Source organism: Bacillus rossius, chromosome 3 (assembly GCF_032445375.1).
Source record: "Bacillus rossius redtenbacheri isolate Brsri chromosome 3, Brsri_v3, whole genome shotgun sequence".
Classification (NCBI taxonomy): domain Eukaryota; kingdom Metazoa; phylum Arthropoda; class Insecta; order Phasmatodea; family Bacillidae; genus Bacillus; species Bacillus rossius.
The window spans coordinates 98,224,871-98,247,319 of record NC_086332.1 but is presented as its reverse complement, the minus strand read 5'-3'; the positions used below and the strand labels follow the sequence as shown (position 1 = coordinate 98,247,319).

At 34.9% G+C, this 22,449-nt stretch overlaps 1 protein-coding gene across 1 annotated transcript in view; it reads left to right on the top strand.

Annotated features, from left to right (window-relative positions):
• Positions 1-15,153, top strand: part of LOC134531345 (serine/arginine repetitive matrix protein 1-like) — a 53,564-nt gene extending 38,411 nt beyond the window's left edge. The window contains exon 3 of the mRNA XM_063367043.1: positions 14,817-15,153. Coding sequence (XP_063223113.1) covers positions 14,817-15,153 — 337 coding nt within the window. The remainder of the gene's footprint in view (positions 1-14,816) is intronic.
• Positions 15,154-22,449: the final 7,296 nt, after the last annotated feature.

The window sequence follows — 22,449 nt, the reverse complement described above, 5'->3', positions numbered from 1 at the left end:
TGCTGTCTACTCTAATATTGTTTATTTGGCTCCACACAAGTATTGCTGGTATGTGTTACAATTCTGCATTGAAGTGAGCTACTTAGTTGTTACCTGCAGTTTCTGTCTCAAAGTGACTACGTAGAACTATCTACCAGAAGTATGGAGTGTTCTTTGGGTACTTTTACACATGAAGATTGTGAAAATGATTCATATGGCAAGTATTACCTAAAATTATCATCAGACTTCACTAAATCGCAAATTGACCTTCTTAAGAAAAGAAGTAAGTTACATAACATTGTTAATGTGTGTACTTTCCACGAAAAAAAATATCTGGACAAGTATAATCATCTTTTTGGAAATTCGTGTTGCGATCCATTTTCATACCATAAAAAAGTTATCAAAAAACAGTTAAGGGAAATAACTGTAGAGTTGTCTGAAAGATGGCCATCACTGATTCCTGGCAAATCTGTTTGTTGCTCTTGTCATAAAAAACTTTCAAGTAATGTTGAGGGGAATTTAGGTACTAGTACTAGCAACTGTGATAACGAAGAACTATTCACCGCACCTGAAATTGTTGTAGAGTCTATCAATCAAGCTGGCTCTGCTTTAGGAGTTTCCCCAACTAAAATTATTAAACTTAGTGATACAAAAAAACATCTAGAAGTTAGATGAACTGTGAGCAAATTTTCTTGTGCAATTAAGAAAAAATTAAGCGACACTTTTACCATCACCTGTGAGTCTCAAGATGAGGATGATGAAGAAATAGCTGATACTGCAATAAAAGACATGGAAATTCATATTGAAAATCTCAAGAAAAGAATTAAGACCTGTACATCCAACAATGAGAAAATACAAGTCATTAGTGTAGTGCCAAAAAGCTGGTCAATGAAAAGAACTGCACATGAGTTAGATGTAAGCGAATATCTGGTTAGAAGAACACGTGAAATTGTTAAGGAACGTGGTGTTATTCCACAGCTCACATCTAAGAAAAAAGGGAAAGAATTGCCTCAAGAAACTAGAGATCTCGTTGTTCAATTTTATGAAAACGATGAAGTTAGTAGAATCTGTCCTGGAATGAAGGATACAAAATCGGTTCGTCTTGATGATGGGAAGAAAGAACTAAAGCAAAAACGTTTAATTCTGTGTAATTTAAAAGAACTATACCAAAAGTTTAGAGAAGAGCATCAATCTGTAAAGGTTGGGTTTTCTACATTCTGTATTCTGCGTCCCAAGTGGTGCATCCTTGCAGGAGCTAGTGGCACTCATTCTGTTTGTGTATGTTCAATTCACCAAAATTTCAAACTAATGACTATGGCAGTAAAAACAGATGACTGGAAGGTCCTTCTTGAAAATATTGTGTGTGATTTAAATAGTGAAGATTGTATGTTTGGAGAGTGCCCAAATTGTCCTGAAGTAGGAAACCTGAAAGTAGATGAACTATTGCAGGGTGTCAGTGATGATGACGATATCACATACAGTCAGTGGATAGTAGCAGACCATTGCAACCTTGTAACGATAGTAGAACCACATGCTGAATTCAAAGAGAAATTTGTTAGTAAACTAATGGCATTGAAGAAACACCATTTCATCTCGCAGAGTCAATCACAATTTCTGAAAAGTAAGAAAGAGAATCTACAAAGTGATGAATGTGTAATAATTCTGGATTTCTCAGAAAACTATACATTTATCATCCAAGATGAGATCCAGAGTTATCATTGGATGAATTCTCAGGCCACAATTCATCCCTTCTGTGTGTACTACAGAGATTATGCTAAGAATTTGTGTACTAAGAGCCTTTGTGTTATAAGTGACTGTATGAATCATAACACAGTTGCTGTGTACACATTCCAAACAAAGTTGATACACTTTGTTAAGTCCCTTATTCCTAATTTGAATCGAGTTGCCTATTTTTCTGATGGATCGGCTGCTCAATACAAGAACAGGTTCAATTTTTCTAACTTGTGCAAGCATAAAGAAGATTTTGGATTAGAAGCAGAGTGGCATTTCTTTGCAACAAGTCATGGAAAGGGGCCTTGTGATGGTATTGGTGGAACTGTCAAGCGACTGGTGGCTAAGACAAGTTTACAGCGACCGAAAGAAGGCCATATCATAACACCAATGAGTATGTTTCAATTTTGTGTGGAAAACATAAAAGGAATAAATTTTGTGTTTGTGGGAGAAAGAGAAGTTCAGGAGGCAGATCTTCACTTAAAAAGCAGGTTTGATAATGCTAAAAGAATTTTAAGCACTAGAGATCAACATTGTTTTAAACCGAAGAACACATCAACAATACAATACAGCATCATTTCAGCATCGTTTGATACGAAACACAAAGAATATCCAATTGATGGCACTACTGGTGTTTTTAACATTAGTGACATCTCAGTAAACGACATTGTTGTGTGTGTTTATGATAACAGATGGTATATTGGTAGAGTTTGTGAGGTTTCTCAAGAAAACAGTGATATCAAGGTGGTCTTCTACACACCAGGTGGTCCATCTACAAGCTTCAGTAAAACAAAAGATGATGTTTTATGGGTGGAGATGAAGAATGTTCTAGACATTTTGAAACCTACAGAGTTCACTACTATAACAGGTAGAACATTTAATATAACTGAAGAGAAAAATATAGAACTCTCTCAGAAACTGCGGGTCAAACTTGTAAAATAAATCTGTTGCAGCTGACATTTTTTTTTGTGGTTTGCAAATCTGGATAATGTAATAGGGTGAGTTTTATGTTTTTTATTATTAGCACTACAAATTGTTTTAACTTAAAGGTAAAATCACTAAAAGACTATGTGAACATGAGCCACTGTTAATTTTTATTTTCTACGTAAAATGCAACTTTTTACCCAAGTTTCAAAGCCTGTAACTTCTACACCTGTTTGAACCACAAAATGAAACTTGCAGAATTTGTTAAGTACCAGTAGGTGTACTAAATAGTGGAAACAGAAAAATTTTACCTGGTCCCCCTTTTGAGATATTTGACCTTGAAAAACTCAAAAAAATGAAAATTTTAGAAGTTTAATGCAACAGAAAACCAGGAAGGAGTTTAAACCCACACATTATCTCATTTTTTCTGGAAAGTCTGCCATCCATACTTATTGCAAAAAAATATTTGCCCTGTGGTTCCAACTCCAAGTCACTTTAAAAAAATGTTCAAAATTGAATTTTTATAACATTTTTGACAAATTTCAAGGTCATTTCACATAAGGTTAAACAAAATTATATCTTTATTTCTAGACATTTTTGGTAACCATACAATGTTTACTTTACTTCAGTGAAGACCAGAACCTTCTATCTTTAATACAATGTCAACAATGACCTTTTATTGAAACCACTGCAAACCACTGTTAGAGCACGCACTTGGGAAGATATACAAGCCTCTACTGAAAATGGTGGCACACAAAAATAAAATGAATATGGTTTTGAACTACCCATTGATAAGGTTATATGTGGTAAAAATATTAATTTTTTTAAAAATAGTCGAGCAACCTCAACTTGGTGATTTCACACGGAATGACTCATTTATAATGTAGCTGACCTGACCTAATCTACCTTTGTCCCGTTTTGTTAGGTCAGGTCAGTTACATTATAAATACTTAAAACTATAGGTACATCAAGTAAAATTAATTTATATTATTTTTTATTTCCGTTTATTTATTGTATTAATAATGTAACTAACCTTACCTAATGGAAAATTTCTGTTATTTAGGCATTCACGCACACACGGCAAAATATAAAATTTCGCTGGTCGAATGATTACATAGGTCTTGTATTGCAAAATAAGAACGGCGATATCTCCAAAAGTAATTGGAATTTCTTATCTCCGCAGGCTGTAATGAAAAGAGGACGTAAAAGAGCATATAATGAAAGTTATTTCAGATTTTTAAATTTTTTTGACGATAGTCCGTACACTACATATTTACCAAAAACGATATCTGAAACTCAAAATTTAGGGAAAATTGCAAAAGATTTTATGATTGAGAAAATCACGGGCAGAAACTCAAATGCTTACCAGTGGATTAAAGATTTTAAAAAGAATGTGAACGTTTCCTAATCAAAGAAGACAAAAATAACATAGAAATATTAAAACATTTCTTAGAATACTCCAATGTAGTTTGGTACAACTGCATGCAAACTTACAGTGGAATCGGACTGGAACAAATGAAACTAAATTTTTTGTGAGACATTTGCAAACAAAGGATGTCAACCCATCAGATATGCTGACTTAGAATAAACATCAATGACTTTCCGAATATATTGATTTTCATAGCAGGATATTGAAATTATTGAGTACTGTAGTTCTTCAACAAGCTATATTGGATATATATTTTAGAAGCAGCCAATATCTACTCAAATTCACTTTAATAGTAAAGTCATGTAATAAATAAAAAATTGAGCCACATCTAGTGACACTTCTGAAATAAAACAATATTTATCGATTTTATTTTAACTGCAGCTAATATCTATTGAAAATCTACTTTAATAGTAAATTGATGTAATAACTATCAAGTTTTTTACATTGTCATTAAATTTCATTCATACGTCGATACAGAAGTATCACTTTAAATTATAAATAAACCAAACTAAAAAGTAGAAAATAAATTATAGTTTAAAAAATCTAAAAAAAACACGCTTTATATAGAAAACAAAACTAAAAAAATAGAAAATAAATTTTAATAAATTTGATTTAATAATAGTGTAAAAAATTATAAAAAAATACAAATTAATAATAGTGTATATAAGAATACATATATTTTAGTTAAAAAAAAATTGTGAGGTGTCAATAGTTATAAATATAATATTGACATATATGAGCAGAAGGATTATCATTTCGATAATATCTTAAAAAGCAACCCACGCTTTTTTTTTAAATAAAATACATTTTTTCTTATATACACTTTTATTAATATATATTTATTAAAAATTTTTATACTATGATTAATACAAATTTATTAAAAATTTTATAAACTTAGAGCCAATTTTTATGTAGCTCCTAGCATTAACTAAGAGCATATAATCGAGAATATAATCATGTTGTATGCAGTTTTAAGTTTATATTTCGTGTGTATCCTTTTACATCTATTACTTAATATTTAGTAGGCCTAAATTATTCACCGTAGGTGGATAATCTTTGTTAATAAAATATGCTTGAATACATCAATTAATATATAATTATTTACCTATTTTCTTAAGAAATATTCAGTGTTATCTCTAAAAAAGTATATTATGTATGCAAAAATAACCATAGCCATATGTTGTACAAATTTATAATATATTTCTTGTAGTATTAAAAAAATATATTTCTTGGCAATTGGATTCCAAAGGATTCTTGTGTGAAAGTACAGAATTTATTTCTGCGTGGAAGCAAAAATACCATAGCAAGATACACACAGTGGGCTGAACCGATGGGACAATTGTAACAACAGAAAAAACAAAAACTTCGATCTTGGACCACACAGCGAAAAACAATGAACCCAACTATGATACAAAACAGATAATCTTGACAACACAACGAGAACACAGAAAGACAGCACAGAGAATTCCAAAGGGGTGTCTATATATTTTAAAATTGGACATCAGCTAATTTTGGCTTGTTTTTCTGCGTGTCGTGTATTCATCTTCTTTGTCTTATCATGTGACATACAGTGAAAACCAAGTCTATAAAAATAAATTAAATCGATTTCCCCACTGAAATAATCATCCAGAGAATAGATATATTCTAATAGTATTGGCACTTCGAAAACCTTTGACAACCGTGGTAGTATTTTATTATTAGAGTGCAATCGTTAAAAAATATGTTTAGATAAAGAAAGTAAAAAAAAATAATCTTTCATGTTGGTATCATAAAGATTAAATAAATAAACAAACTGTTTATACAAAACATGTGTAATCTACCAGTTTTTCTACATTTAACCTTTAAAAAGCTTGAATGTATATTTTTAATAAATGTTTTTAGCATTTCTTTCAACAATTTGATCGGTATTGCTCGGTTGCTTGTATGGAACTTCGTACACACACAAGATCTATATCAGCTGAAAATCGTGATGTAACTACTCTTTGCTTGTATTTCATTGATAAAGTCTTGTATTGTTTTTAATAAAGAGATAACTGGGGTAGATGACCATCACTTTTAACAGACCGTCATGACGTCTTGCCTTCCTCATGGGCCACGGTGACCTCAACGATATTGGTATTATCCAGTTACTCGTAGAACGCCAGAATAACGTCAACACTGAGACAGTATGCCGTGTTCCAATACTCAGGAAACTCCAAAAGAATGATAATGCTAACAAAGGTGTACTCTGCTCCAGGTACTCTGAGAACATCAGGAGACAGTCGGCGCTGTTAAAGTATTATTTTTACAAGCTACTAGGAGAACGTCTGGGTCATGTCAACACTAAGATAGTATACTTAGTTCCAGGTACTCAGGAAACTCCAATAGAATGTTAATGTTAATGAAGGTGTAACCTGCGCTAGGAACTCAGTGAAAGCCAATGGGCTGTCAGCACTAAGAAGGCATACTCTACTCGCTGAACAAGCGAGACGGACGAGTCATCCATAAGAGTTCACCACTAGCCCGGAACACCCGCAGTGACTGAGAGATATCAGGCAGTACCATCGTCGGCGTTAAGCTGACTCTCACTCGTCTTGGACTTTTAAAAAAATATATTCATTTTATGTACAGAATGTTTCAAAACCGAGCCAAGATAAACTTTGCATGATCAATATAGGTTTGGTTTTTAAGAACTATTTGATATGTAATTCTACTTGTCCAGTAACTACGGCGAAGTGCCGTCTTTTAATCCAGAAAATAATATTTTGTTTCAAGTATTGCAACCAACTGTGCTATACAAAGTTTAAGTGTCTTTTTAAGGGACCAGGGATATTATTTGTGCAAGATTACTTAAACCAAAGCTTCTGTTTTACAGCCATGGACGATTTTGTCTAGAAGTCCCACCTTAAAAAGTGAGCACAGAACTCGGCTAATTGTGTATGTTGTTTTATATAGATTGAATACACAAATGAATAGCACATTTTGCTTCTATTGTCGGCCCACCCGTGTTTTACTTTAAAACCCCGTGGTTGTAAAATAGCCACAACAAAGAAGGCAAACAGTACTACGTTTGGCAGGAAGCCCACAGTAGATGGCAGGAAACACAAGTACAAATACAATTGTAAGTCTCTTACCGTCGTTTATTCCTGTGACTCCTGCCCTGAGACTGCCGCACTGAATAATGCGAGGGTTTCAGAGTAGAAAATAAAGTAATATTTACAACTAGAGGCACAACAATATACGAGGGACGTTCTGAAAGTAAGTTTCGTATTTTTTTTTTTCACGCGGATACCTTATTGCCAAAAAAATACACCATTGCATCATGAACTATACACCTTGCACTATTTTTCAACATTGTCTCCGCCAACATTGAGACAGTTGTCGTAGCTTACAGTCAGTTTGAAGACACCACTCTGGTGAAACTCGGTGCCCTGCGATGCAAGGATTTGTCGCACAGTATGCTCCGCCTCAGCATTGTTTTGGAAGTGACATCCCGAGAGTGCGGTTATCAACGCTGGGATAACAGCACACACTTCCATTGGCGACCACGTTGTCAGTACATGTCTGTCTGCCTCGTGATCTGTACTCGAATAACCTCGGGTACTGTGGTCTGCTGCTACTCTCTCTTCTTCGGCCGTCTGCGCATGCGTCATTACTCCTCCGCAGACGGCAATTGTTTCACCTAGAGTACCAACTGCTCTTTCAAAAAAATTTCGATATTACTTTTGGAACGTTCCTCGCGTATACTCGGAAATTATGCGGATGCGTTTACTGTATGATATACACACATATGCTTTCATATTCACTAACGTCTACTATAGAATCTCCTCTTTTTTGTAGTAGGGCAATGTGGTTCGGTCTCTCTACTGCTATTTAGTCGCAGAGGGGAGTGTACAAACAATTGTGATTCACTCATCAAAGCAATGCAAAGGCATGCATGTTTGCAGTCTACCTTGCAACCAAAAGAATCCGGGAAATTTCAGTGTCGTTAGTAATAATGTATCTATACGTAAGATTTAAAAAAAATGCAGACATTTTCCTCTAGGCTATATTCAACATATCAACATAAAGGATGATTGAATTGCATTCCAACGACATGGCGACATTAAATCATTGAAAGCTCAGATATATGTACTGCTTATGTATTACAATGATTTGGATTTTCTTACTGTATTTAAATTTTATGTAGACCCCATCGTATCCACCATAAAAAAATTTAATTTTTTATTTGACACCACTCCATTGATACTAGTATTTTCTTCATTTTTGACAGTAAAGTAACCGAACATGGTTTTAAATAAAAGTATTAAATGTAAGCTTCCTTTTAGGTTGATGTTTGGGAAACTTACAAGTTCTTTTACGCATTTTAATTAATTTACAAAAGTAGGAATTTCACCTAAAGAAGAATGTACTAAGATATGTGTTTATCACATCTCACTCGATTGTAGGACAAAATCTATGGGTGTTCAATAACAAATTCGCTAAAAAAACTAAATTACTGTTACATTGATCATTTCGGGAACTCTACGTAAGTGTATTAGAGTATAAATATCGAAGACGTAAAAATTGGCTAAAATATGATAAATATGGGAATGTTTAAAATATTTATGTTGTTTTAATTAATTTTTATATTTTATATATCCTGAACCAGTTACGGTATCATTCCCATACGCATTACATATCATTCCTTCTGAAATTGTAAATTTTATATTGGTTAGTAAAACAGCGAATATTGAGACTTACTATTGAGGCATATTTAAATTTAAAAGCTCAAGTTTGTTCTAAACTGAACTTACGTGAGTAACTATTCTGATACTGTTTTTGGATTTCTTTGAGAATTATTATTCTGAAAAGCTTCATTGTAAGAAACGTCTATCTAAATGCAGTCTGGGCTGCTACCAACAATCTCTCTGGCCAAATATTTTAACAATGGAATTTTCCAAACAAAGCTATAGAAACCAATTTCTGGTCATTTTGCAAAGGCGATTTATTCGTGTTGCAGTGAGAGCGGATAAAAAAATGCGAAGAATATTGCGCGTTTGTGCGTTTGTAATAATCGATGTACTGTTTGCTGAACTCTGCACGTGCATGCCGACGCCGCAGTTTTACAGGTTAGTTAGTTAGTTAGTTAGTGACTTGTTACCGAGCACGCATAAAACATAAGCTTTCTCGAAATTGGCAGCAAAGTAAGTCAAACTCGTAGCACCTAATTCTTAATTTTTTTGCTTCTAATATTTCGTGTTTTGCACATAATTTTGAATAAATTCATAGTTTAATCATTTATATTTTTATAAAAAATGTAAGTTAATATGTATACACTTAATGTTTTTTTTTGAACTCAATAGCAAAAATTTATATCAATCGTAACAGGTACAGAAAGCCATGGAATCATGTGGTATGGCGCTTTGGATTTAACCGTTCGTATGGAAAGTTCATCTTAAAACACTTTATTTTTAGTATACCATGAATAAAACAATAAAAGTTTTACTTAAACCAATAGAACTTAAGTTTTTTCAGTGTTTTGGAAAAATTACTTTTTTATTGATATATAAATAATATACTAAAAGTAAAGTGCTTCAAGACGGCCACTACATAACTGTATGCCACACGATTCTATTCTTTCAGTAACTGTTAGGACTAACACAAATGTTGACCATTAAGTTCATAATCACCATTAATCAATGACTTTTTAGCAAGAAAAGCCTTTCATAAACAATTATATATGATTATAACATGAATTTATTTAAAATCACGGGCAAAAAGCTCGAAATATTAGAATCAAAATTGTTTAGGATCTACCGCCTTAAGCTCGGTTCACATGAGTCGTAAGCTTCGTTCTCTGATTCACTGAGTGTTAATCGCACTCACTCAAATTAAAAAAAAAACAGCAAATCACCATTTAATTTTTTTTATTCAATCAGTGATTGCTTGTAATTATTTCAGTGACTCGCAGTGATTTCTACTTTTCTTTCAGCGAATTTCCCATGATTGAATATTGTTTCTCAGAGAAATTCACTGACTTTCAGTTATTAGAACCTCTTAAACATAAAATTAACTGAAATTACGCTGTCAGTTATAAATTTAATTTTTTTTAAATTTAAATCATGTCGACAATGAAGTCATTTCAGAAGGAAAATATATTTTTAACTTTTACAAAAGAATCCTTTGGAAAGCAGGTGCCAAAAAATAGTATGAAATACGTGTTTCAAGATAATACTGAGTGTTTCTTACGAAAATTGGTGCATATTTTATATTTATTTGATGTTTCGTTAATGCATTTTTTTAACCAGGAAAAGATAATAGAATAATCAACCAAATTGACTTATTTTGTTTTAGTATGCTTATTATGCACCTGTTAATATTGGAAAGTTACTCTGGGTACGATTTATAAATAACTTTAAGTATTGAAGTTACCTGGATAACACAAAGCATAAATGCCCGGGTTATAATCCGGGAAAATCAATAATAACTGCGAACACTTTTTTGAAGTGATACAGCTGTTTTAATATAAATGTACTAAGTAAAAATATCCATAATTTATTATAAATATGACTGATCTATTTACAAAAGAAATTTACAGTGTATAGACGATGATACATAACACTCCCAAACAGAACAGCAACATTGCATATTGTAAGAAACTATCCCAGCTTTTTGTCCGGAGAAATTTAGGGTAAAATCTAAAAAACAGAAATCAAGATGACCAGGATAGAATGTCAGCCCACCTCCTCTGGAAATTAAGGTTAGTGTCTCTAGTGTCTCTAGTGTCTCACCTAGCTGCATTATAGTGAGTAGGACTAGAGTATAATTTAATGCTTATCAAGTACGACTGTCACGACATTCCAATATGCTGTGAGGACAAATTCATTAAAAGTTTCACTTTTAAAAACATAGTACTGAGGAGAGTATCAGTAATATCTTGTTGTAGATTTACAAATACAAGTATAGAATATTTACAATACCTACTTATAGAATACTAAACGTTTAAGTGAAGAAGCAGTTTGAATCATAGTTTCTCAAATTTTGGTAGACTTGGAGTGAAAGCATATTTTTTTTTGCACGTTCCACAAAAGTTCCTTTGGAAATATAAGACTTTTGATTTGCACTACTATAATAAAATATTTTGGCAACATTTCTCCATTACATTTCCTTGTGTAACGTGTTTAACGCTATTTTTTTAGTTTTCAATTGACTACTTTTAAAAGATGCGTAAGACTGCTAGGGAGTACTTAAAAATCAGAAAGAAGAATAGTTTTGAATTTTTTATTCTTCTGTAGCACGTTAGCACTGTTGGCAAACAAAGTATTTTTTAAATCTTCCCATGAACCATTAATATCAAAATTCTGCACGACGAGATAAAAAAAAAGTAAAAAAGAGGATCCCTGGCGGGTAGACAATCTTGCACACATTGTACAACTTCAGTATAGTTAGTATTTTTCCGCCAGGGTGACTTTTTGTTTCTTGGGGCGAAGTATAGTTAAAAGATGTAACAATTAAAACACTATTTTTACTGGGGGGGAAATGTTACCGAGTCTTTCAATACTTGCTAGTAACGTGTAATATCTAACCTAGGTAACGATCAAATTAATGTGTTCACGTGTTGCAAATACACTTATAAAAAATAAGAAAATCAGATAAAAATTTAACGAGAATTCTTTAAAATAATGTCCTGCGTGATTTCTATTCGAAACTAGTGTCTTCAGCGACATTATTTGGGGAATGCATTATCGGAGCAGCTACGTCGACCATCAAATCATTCAGTTACCAAGGCGAAAGGTTAAACTATATAATGAAACGGCTCCGATAAAAAAGAAAAAGACTTGAAAAAGTACTTTATCTCCGGCTTTGGACCAGGAATTTTATTAAATTACTGCTCAACTTGTTAAAATTCACTAAACCGTTAGTACCATAAGGTTGTCATATGGCTTTGTAAACTTTGGTTCACGCCATCGCTACAGATGGCAGCACCTGGTTAAACATTTCTGTTCCATGTGACTTCCGTTCCTTTCCCGAAATTACTCCCGCCAAATACTGTATACCGAGAGCTAAGATGTTACACGTCAAAAATTTTAGTACCTTAATTTTAATTTTTTACTTTATTTAAAAGTTACAAAATGTAAGTAACAAAACTATAAGTAAATAAATAGCTGAATATTTTAAATTAAGTAAATTCTCTCATAATAAGGAAGTTCATTTCTCTGATAATAATTAAGATTTATTTTTTTCAATTAAATTTAATTTTATATACTTTTAAAAACTACAATACTGGCTTTTTTTTAGAATGTTAAAGTATAAAACAATTCGCATGTATTAAATGTTATTTTACTATGAAATCGTATCCATAATAATAATAATGCACGTAAACATAAAGCATACTATTCACACTCAAACACAAGCTAGCTTTTGTGAGTGTTATTTCCTGTACAATAATCTGTTAATATGTAAATTATGGAAAAGATAAAACAATAATGAAAAATACCTATGATGTGGATATGAGTATCAAAAACTACAACAATATATTTTTTCTCAAAAACTTAAAATGATGCTCTTTTTTCCTATGTAAAAACTTTGTAGTTGACAACTTCAATTATAAAGCACATATCATCAGTGTTGTATTACCTGTGCATAATATATACATACCAAATTAGCTATAAGTCGCAAAAAACGAAATAATAGTCATGGAAAACGGCATCTTTTGTTTATGAACTGCAGGTAGACTCATTAACGCCTAGGGGTGCGCAATTACGTGCACAAAAGTGTTCAGCGAGTTGCATATCACCAGGCGGTCTCAGAGAAACGCTTCCTATCATTATATACGTCTGTTACTCGCGGGAAAATGAGATACTTCTTTAGAATGCGACATTATGAGTTAATTAACGAAATTTATTATATTTAAAAAAGATCATCATTGTTCTATTTATTGGAGGGGCATTTGTCCTAAGTTATCACGTACATACGGTATAAATAATATGTATGTTTAATACATTTGTATAAAAAGAAATAAAATGATTACAATCCAAATATAATTTTAAAAAATTGGTTGTCTGCAAAGTTGGTTTACCTACGATAGTTTAACGTGACAACGTCATAACAAAACATTGATGAAATGATTGCATAATTTATAAATAAAATTGAATGATTTTTCTTTTTGATAAAAGAATAAATACTTGAAATTATACTAGTATTCAGATTTTTTAAATGCAAGATTAATTAACCTTTATTGGCGAAATTGTTGTTATTATAAGCAATGAAAACCACATTAACTTTTAACTTAACTTTATAAACAGTCGACGAAACAGTTCACGTGTAGATGTAAGTTGTGTGCTGCCGCTGTCTTTATTCTCCTCGGACGCATAGGCCAATCGAGTGGAAGAGAGATAGTTGCAACGCAAGCGTACAATGAGCGTAACGGGACACAGCTTAACGGAACAATGTGCGTAACGGGACATTTTATCGTGCGTGCAGGCGTAAAGTCATTTTAAGGAACGATAGTTTAACGTGACGTCAAAACAAAACATTGAGACCTGCAAATTCTTCGATATCTCATCGTGTCAGGCTATACTTCACAAACGTGTGCATAATCAAGTCGACGATGTCTTCATCGTCTTCAACCATCTCTCCGGGTCGCACATGGTTTGGTGTTTGTCGGGGAATTCCTGTCAAATAATGCGCGATGCATTTACGAAGGCCATTCAAGTGTAGAAACTGTTATAGTATAGACTGTTGCATCTGATAAATTTAATCCTACGGGTCCTTCTTCACAGGGCAGCGTGGTGGTCAAATATTCCCCGAAATGGTTCAATGTTAACGGGAATGTAGGCCTATATGTATAAGTGAGGCAAGATGATAAGTGCGACGCTATCTCGTATTTCTAGTGCGGTATAGCCTCTAAGCATAAGGCTCTGAACTGGCGTGCAGTCTCCTTGTCGTCACAGGAAAACGGTGAAATTTGAGCGGTGACCGTAACATTATACGGTGGAGAAATTAATATAAAGGTGTTTTGCAAATCTTTTAAGTGCATTCAAGAATCTGTGCCGGTTATTTACGACTAAAATTATTCTGAAAACACGCCTTTTTGCCATTTTCAATATTCTAAAAATACAGTTTATAAATTTAATCAGAAATCAAAAAGTAATTTTCGGCCTTCAGCGAATTCTTAAATGCATTTCGTAAACAGACCACATTCAGACATCTTGAGTAGTTTTGAAACTACGTAGTTTTTTCTGAAGCTCTGCACACGGTATGTGCGCCTGGGCAGACGGCGCCTTAAAGTGATAGCGTATCCCGGTATATTTGCCATTTCAAAGTATTTTTTTTTAAATGAAACAGAAAAATTCTTGTTAAATCACAGATATTTTTAAATTTACATGAAAACAACTGTATCACTTCAAGATAGTGTTCGCAGTAATACTGGGTTCGGATTCTTTCCCGGGCACTCCTGCTTTGTGTTGTCCCAGTACCTCCATTAGTTAAAGTTATATGTATACTTTTCCCTTAATTGCTTAACAGAAGAAACTGCGCATGTTGATAAGCATATGAAAATCAAACTATCCCCATTATTGAATACTTAGTATTATCTCGAAAAATAATCAAACCATGTGTCGTACAAAAGTGACATTATCTTTCTTGCAGGATTACGAGTTATTTCTTGACAACTGTTTGCCAATGGAATCTTTTGTGAAAGTACAGGGAAATATTTGTTTCTGTGTGTGGTTTCCCACCGCGCCTGAACTACGGAAATGCCTCGCCCCTGAGGTCGGAAGCATTGTTTCAGCGGGAGTCCGGTGGTGGAGCTCCCTGGCGCTGCCATCGCCGGGCGAGCCAGCCCGCGGGCCAGCGGGGGAGCGGGGGTGAGTACTGATCGTGGGTGCCGGGACTCTGAGACTGTGGACACTTCCCGGACACTGGTGAGCGCCGCGGCAGGCTGGTGGTGCGACGAGCGGAGCTCGAGCCAGGGTCGTCGAGCAGGGCACGCACAACCGTCCACGTGCACCGGACAGCAGTTCCGTGAGGCAGCTGAACATCCTGCCCCGTGTCGTGTCAGCTCTGGCAGTGTGATCAACATCGAAGGAACATCCGTGCTCGACATCGCGGCCGGCGTGTTCTCCTAGGTTTTGAGCGATGCGCAGATTTAAAAAAAAGTCTAAACTTTTACAAAATATCGTTAAGAAACCAGTTCACAAGTTAGATGTCGTTAATGTAGATGGAATAATGGTTTTTTTTCTAACCATGGAAAAGATTATCTAATGTTTCACAATTGGAATATTTGCATGCGCGCAGTTAATACTGCAAAGCTATTCAGAGATCGGTTTAAAATACGTCTAGCAAATGAAGGTACTGGGACAACACAAGGCATAAATTCCCGGGTAAGAATACGAACCCAGTACTACTATACACACACTTTTTGGCAGTGATAAAGTTATTTCCGTGTAAATGTATAAATTTACGGATATCTGTATTTTTTACATTTATATTTATTTTTTCGTTTACAAAAAGAATGTGCAATGCAAGTCGTATTCCGATGCCAATTTATATTACATGGGTCAATAAGTCTGGACTCTGGAGTAAAGCATATGAATAAATAGCACTTGAAGAAAAAAAGGTAGAGAATCTCAAGGGGAACTTGCGTAAGCAAATGAACGATTTGTTAACTATAAATCAAATAAGACCACCAAATAATTAAATGAAACTACACAAACGAGATTTGTCACTCAGTTTCCGTGTCAGAGCCGCGTGCTGTTTCCCTCCCGGCCAAGAGTCACAGAGACTGAGCTGACCCGCCTGCGCCCGTACTCGCCATTTGCCAACAGCACTGTCAGTGTAGACCGATGTGAACCAAACACACACTTCTTATTGTGTATCTTAGCTCTCGGTATACTGTATTTGGTAGGAGTAATTACTTGAATCGGAAGTCGCATGGAACGGAAATCTGTAACCGCTATGCTGACATTTGTGGAGAATAACGGAAACCAAATTTAACAAAGCAAAAAAGAAGATTTATAGAGTGTTAACTGTTTAATGTATTTTTAACAAAATGGCTATTTTATTAGGGTGATAAAATTCCTTTTCGAAAATCAGCCAGAGTTTAGTAATTTTTAAAATCTTGTTTGGCATTTATTAGAGCCGTTTCTTTATATAGGTTAACATTTCGCTCTGCAAATCGAATAATTCGGTAGTCGACGTAGCTGCTCTAGCAACAAATTCTAGCGGCGTGTGTGGAAACTACGCGTGATTCACTTCCACAATTAAAAAAAATAATAATATGTGTATATGTATTACGCTTAACAATATTTATAAGAATTCCACGTTAAATTTCGTGTGCGAGTTTCATATCATAAGTGTATTTTAAACACAAGAACACGTGAATTTTCTCGTTACTAAGATTAGATGTCATACATATCTGGCGAGTACTAAAAACTCGCTCACAATTTTTTGTTAAATATCATTTAAATGTCAGAAAAATCATACCCACTAGTAATGAAATAACAAACAAATACTGCATTAAAATTCAGATGTACCAAGCGCTATGAGTTGCAGGAAGAAAAATTTCTTGATTGTACGACAGCACCAGTCAATGAGGAATCTGTGCGCCACATGCTCCTTGATTTAAATTGTTAAATTGATAGAACTTTCAGTACAGAAATGTTATATCATTTCGTGGTTAGAATCAGAATTATTGTTTTATGTACAAAAACTAGTAACCTGCTTGTGTTGATTATTTATTGGCTTGGAACGGGGCTACGATCTGTTGATAAAAGTAACTAAATAATGACTAGCATGGAAAAAATAATATTTTAGCTGACTTATTTTTTAACGTGAATATTATTTAAATTTTAATCAAACAATTTGCACGTGATAAAAGCACGCCTCGCCTCTCGCTAAGATATTATTCGTTCCAAACCCGGCTTGTTTGGAGAAGGAATTTTCACAACTTGGAGGAGTTTCACACCAAGGTCAGATGCTGCTCCACGATAATCATTTCTCACCTACAGAGATAAAAAATGTCTGTACTTTTACAAAAGATTTCTTTGGTAACCTGATCCAATTATTTTTTTTTGTAATATCTTCTAATAATATATTGTAACTTTGAATATGAAATTGTTAAGGGTGCTTTTTCATGTATGAAATACGTTTTTGAGATAATTGTGAATATTTCTCTCGAAAATCGGCACATAATTTTATACTTTTTTAATATTTTATTCAAGCATAATTTTTAAACCATGGTACAGACAATCGATCATTCAATAATAGTACTTTATTTTGTTTTGTTACGCTTGTTTATGTGCGCATTTAATTCTGGAAAGCTATTAAGCGAACGGTTTACAAAATACTTTATCTATTGAAGGTACTGGGACAACACCGGGCATAAATTCCCGGGTAAGAATACAAACCTAGTGTTACTACGAACCCATTTTGTAATGATACAGTTGTTTTCGTTTAAATGTACAAGTGTACAAATATCTGCTATTTTACATGAATGTCTGTTCCATTTACAAAACAAAAACACAAACACAGTGAATAAACATTTCCTTGGGCTTGACGACTTTACTAGATCGTATGGCCTATACAATATTATTAAGCTTTGTGAATTGGCTTCAAGTATGAGAACCATCATGAATGCTTGAATAAAACATCAAATATAAATAAAATTATGTGTAAATTTTTGTAAGAAATATTCAGTATTATCTAGAAAAAAATGTATTTCATGTATGCAAAAATAACCATAGTCATGTGTTAAACATGGTTGCAATACATTTTTTGTAGTATTACAAAGTATTTCTGGTTTCCAAATGAATATTTTGCAATAGTCCAGAAAAGTTTTTTTTCCCTATTTCCTTTAGTTACTTTAGTTCACACATTGGTGTGGCCCAAAATGAGATGTGCACACCGGCAACTACGTTAACAAGGTCATTAAGACCGGAGTCAGTGGTGTTGATGAAGCGTGTCTTGTGTTGCAGATGGTGTACGTGCTGGTTGGTTTGGTCAGCCTCCCTCTGCTGGTCACCGTGCTGTGGCTGCTGCGCCAGTTGTGGCGCATGCTGGCCTCCTGCGCCGGCCGGGGCTGCCCCGCCACAGCGCGCTGCGCCAGTCGGCCCGACCATGGCCTGGAGGAGGTCGTGATCATACCCGCCGACCACCAGTTGCACGGCTCAGTTCCTCAGGGCGTGCCGTCTTCTAGCAGTGCCCTGCTGCGTGATGGGCCACTAGCATCTTCCCAACAACAACACAAGTTCTCACCCGTTTCTCTGATGGAAGAGATGTTGCTTGCGTCGACTCGTGAACAGATGCAGAGTGCATCAACACCTGGTGACGCACAACTGGTGACCTGCCACAACCAAATGCTCTTGTATTCAACGGCTCCTCAAGTGGAATGCGTTAAGGGGTTATTCGCTGATTACCAGTCTCCTAGCCGTCACACAGAAGAGACGGAAGTAGAGGCCACATGCGACCAGTATCAAGCGGTGCTTTCACCTCCGATGCAGGATTTAGAAGCGTTTTCTATCCCTGATGCCTTCGCTCCTGCCGATGCCGACAGTGACAACACACAGTATACCCAGGAGTTACGGGTGAGTATAATAATAACTATAATCATCACGAGGATGTAACCAATGGCAAGGTAAACATTCTCAATGTACTTAGGAGTTAATAATAATCGTTTTAACAAACTAAAAATATGCTTTCATATAAAATCAACTAAAAAATAGAAAATAAATTTTAATAAATTTTAGTTAAGAATAGTGTAAATAATAAAAAATGTATTTTATTGCAAAAAAAATTAGGGGGTTCATGGTGTCATTACTTATAAATATTTTATTGACAGATATACGTAGAAGAATTATCATTTGATAATATCTTAACAAGCACCCCACGCTTTTTTGCAATAAATAAGATATTTTTCTTATTTACACTATTATTAACTCAAATTTTCTATTTTTTGGTGTTGATGAACTAAAGTACACAAAATTTGCAATATCCTAATATGAAAATCAATGATTTAAAATAAAATCGGGAAGTCATTCATGTATAATTCTATGTCGGTAACTTATCCGAGAAATGAGCAATTTGGGCGCCTGCTGCCTCCCTTGGAAGAGATAGCTGGTTATCAGGTTCCCTCTCCGAAAATTTCATCTTATTAAAAGTCGGTAACTTATCCGAGAAATAAGTGTTCGGGACGCCTGATAGTGTCCCTACTTGGTCTTGGTTCAAAGACACTGCCAGTTTAAGAAAAAAATCGCTAATCCTGATTATCCTAGTAAGGTAAACGGGTCTAACTGTTCAAAATATAGAATTGTCATCGGTCCTTGATAAGTACGCCAAATTTCGAGTTAATTTGACGTTTTGAAGGAGGACAAAACATGTTCAAAGTTTCCGTTACATACTAACATACGTACGTATGAAGCTAATAAAAGCTAATCAAAAAAGAACCAACAATTGCCTGACATCCCTGGATGTAGAATGGAATGATTTATATCCTTCGGACGCCGTGGTTGAAGAATATTAAGAAGATATTGTCGGCTAACGACAATGTGCTTAACATTTGCACTTTCGATGAACCTAGATCCGAATCCTTTAAACTGAATGAAAAGTTTGTATGCTTAAATAAAATATTCGTGGCGAGGAGTCTCAGGAGACTTTTACCCTGATGATGAGTGCTGAAATATCAAACGAAACGTTGGTGAACACTTCACTTTTACCATAGCCAAAACCTACGAAATAATTATACTTTTTGTTGTATTTTTAGAAGGGAATATATACTTGACCCAACAAACTGTTTCGTAAACTCGACTGTTTATATCAAACAAAGTTTTTTTGCCAGTGAAATTACTTTAAATGTCTGATCGCTACACTTCTATATTCCCGAAGAGAGTTTGGTGTAACGAGGAACACAACCAAATATACCAACCAGGATTATTTTTAGCACAGCATGGGATCTGAAGATGATGGCACCACTAGTTTATCACTAACGCAATCCACGTCAGACCTCCAGAGGATCAAATTTGGCAGCTCTTATATGTCGTCATCCAGGTATCACAATCCTTAGCCTTTCATACCCTGGTTTTAGATCAAAAGTTAGTCGGATAACCGCGCACGGATGCGAAGATCATTAATTATCGTCTGCCGCAAGGCGCCATACGGGGCTGCATTATTTATTTTTGTGAGTAGAGAAAGTGGTATTCCACATGTTAGTTTTACTGCGTGATTGATTTCACAATACTGGTTTATGTTAAAAAAATTACTTTTTTGATTATCTAGTATTTATAGTATTCCTGCTAATGAATGGGCCAATGAAAATCTGTACATGTACAATTGAAAGTTGTACTTATTTAATTATTTCGTTTATTTTGGTTCTTCCCTCGTCAACAAAGAGGTCATTGCAAACAGACAAACACAATGCAAGTCAGGGAAGCAGGGGAAAGTAATCGGCATTGGCCTATAGTAAAAAAACCTATTCTAGGATTTGTTTAGAGTGATTTCAGGAAAACTTGTAAAACCTGAATCAGAATCTATGTTTTAGTATTCAAACCCGATTCCTCCAGAAAGCGAGTCTATTGTTTTACCTAAGTTCCACTTTCCTCGGTACTACTTTTGATAGAACGTTACGCATTTGAAAAAATGGCACTCTGTTAAAAATTATTCCAACCCGGGGATTAAAAATTAGCTACAGAAATTATTTAAAATTAATTTGCCCGTAAGATTTTTGTAAAATTAAGCTGTCTTTTATCATTTTCGCGATAAATCATACTAACTCATCACTTGCAAGCAGTATCAGGTGACATTGTTTTGCTTATGCTTGTCACACTGAAGTATTTCTAGTCAGGTAAATTCCACGCACTAATAGGTAGCTTAAAATGAATTCATTATGGTCCACTCAGATTATTTTCCGGATGTAAAGCCATTTTATTATTATTTTCTTGTGATAATGCTTAAAATGACATGACTATAAAAACAATGTTTCAAATGATATTTAACATTTTAATATGCTCTGTTTACCAACTCAAGACACTACTGGGTCCAGTGCTGTAGCTTGGTTTGACGGGTCGAATCTAAAACAAGTGATAAGTAGAAGAATATATATGTTATAGGCGTTAAGTTAAATTATATTCCCATTTAGTTTGTTATAACACACATCAATGTTATTAAATTACAGATTTAACAGGAAAATAGTGATTTTCGCCAACAGGATAATTTCATTAGCGTTTTAGTTGATTGACACTAAAATTATCACAAAACTGAGGCATTAACTTACTGCTAGCTTTTATTAAATTTTGAAGCACACACCTGACCATTTTCGTGAATCACGAATCAGTTATCGGTTTTCCTCAATTAAGTAAAGCTCATAATAATGTATAATGACAGTAACAGTTTTGAATTCATAGTGCAATTTATGTATGTGTGTTTCAGAAAATCAGCTTTAAGAAATCAACCTTTTCAGCAGTTCTGACAGCCAGCCTCTCTGGCCTTAGGTTACTGCAAAGGACGTGGTGCGTTTTGGCTTCAATTACGCCCTATTGGCTCCACGACATCACTCAAAGCCGAAACATCCGGCTTACCTATCTGAAAGAAGTAAGGGAGGTGTTTAAAGCTTACCCTCCCGAACACCGACAAGAATCGCCATTTTCTCAAAGGTAAGAGACATTTGATATTTATTCTCCTGAACAACTGGTAGTCGACACATCGTTTCCGAGGAAAGAGGTATGTGAGACCTATCTCCCCGAGCAGCTGCGTGAGTCACTATAATCGCCAATAGAAGAGGCCTTTGAAAATTATCCTACTGAGCAGGAGCAAGATTCACCATCATCTTTGAGGGAAGAGGTCTACGAGACTTATCCTCTTGAACGGCTGCAAGCATCAACATCATCTTCAAGGGAAAGGGCTGTTGATGCTTATCCTGCCAAGCAGCTGCAAGATTCACCATCATCTTTGAGGGAAGAGGCCTTTGAAAATTATCCTCCCGAGCATCTGCAAGACTCACCATCATCTTTAAGGGAAGAGGTCTATGAGACATATCCTCCCGAGCTGCATGAAGCACCATTATCTCCATGGGAAGAGACTTTTGACACTTATCCTCCCATGGTGCTGCAAGATTCGCGATCACCTTTGAGGGAGGAGGTATACGAGTCTTATTCTTTTGAAGAGCTGCAAGCCTCAACATCATTTTCCAAGGATGGGGCCTTTGATGCTTATCCTCCCGAGCAGCTGCAAGAGATTCCATTCCCTTTGAAGGAAGAGGTCTATAAAACATATCCTCCAGAGCAGCTGTATGAGTCACCATCATCTCTGCAGGAAGAGGCCTTTGAGAAGTATCCTTCTGAATACCTACATGTATCGACATTGTCTCCGAAGAAACAGGTCTGTGAGACTTATTCACATGAACAGCTGCACGCATCAACATCATCTTCAAGTGA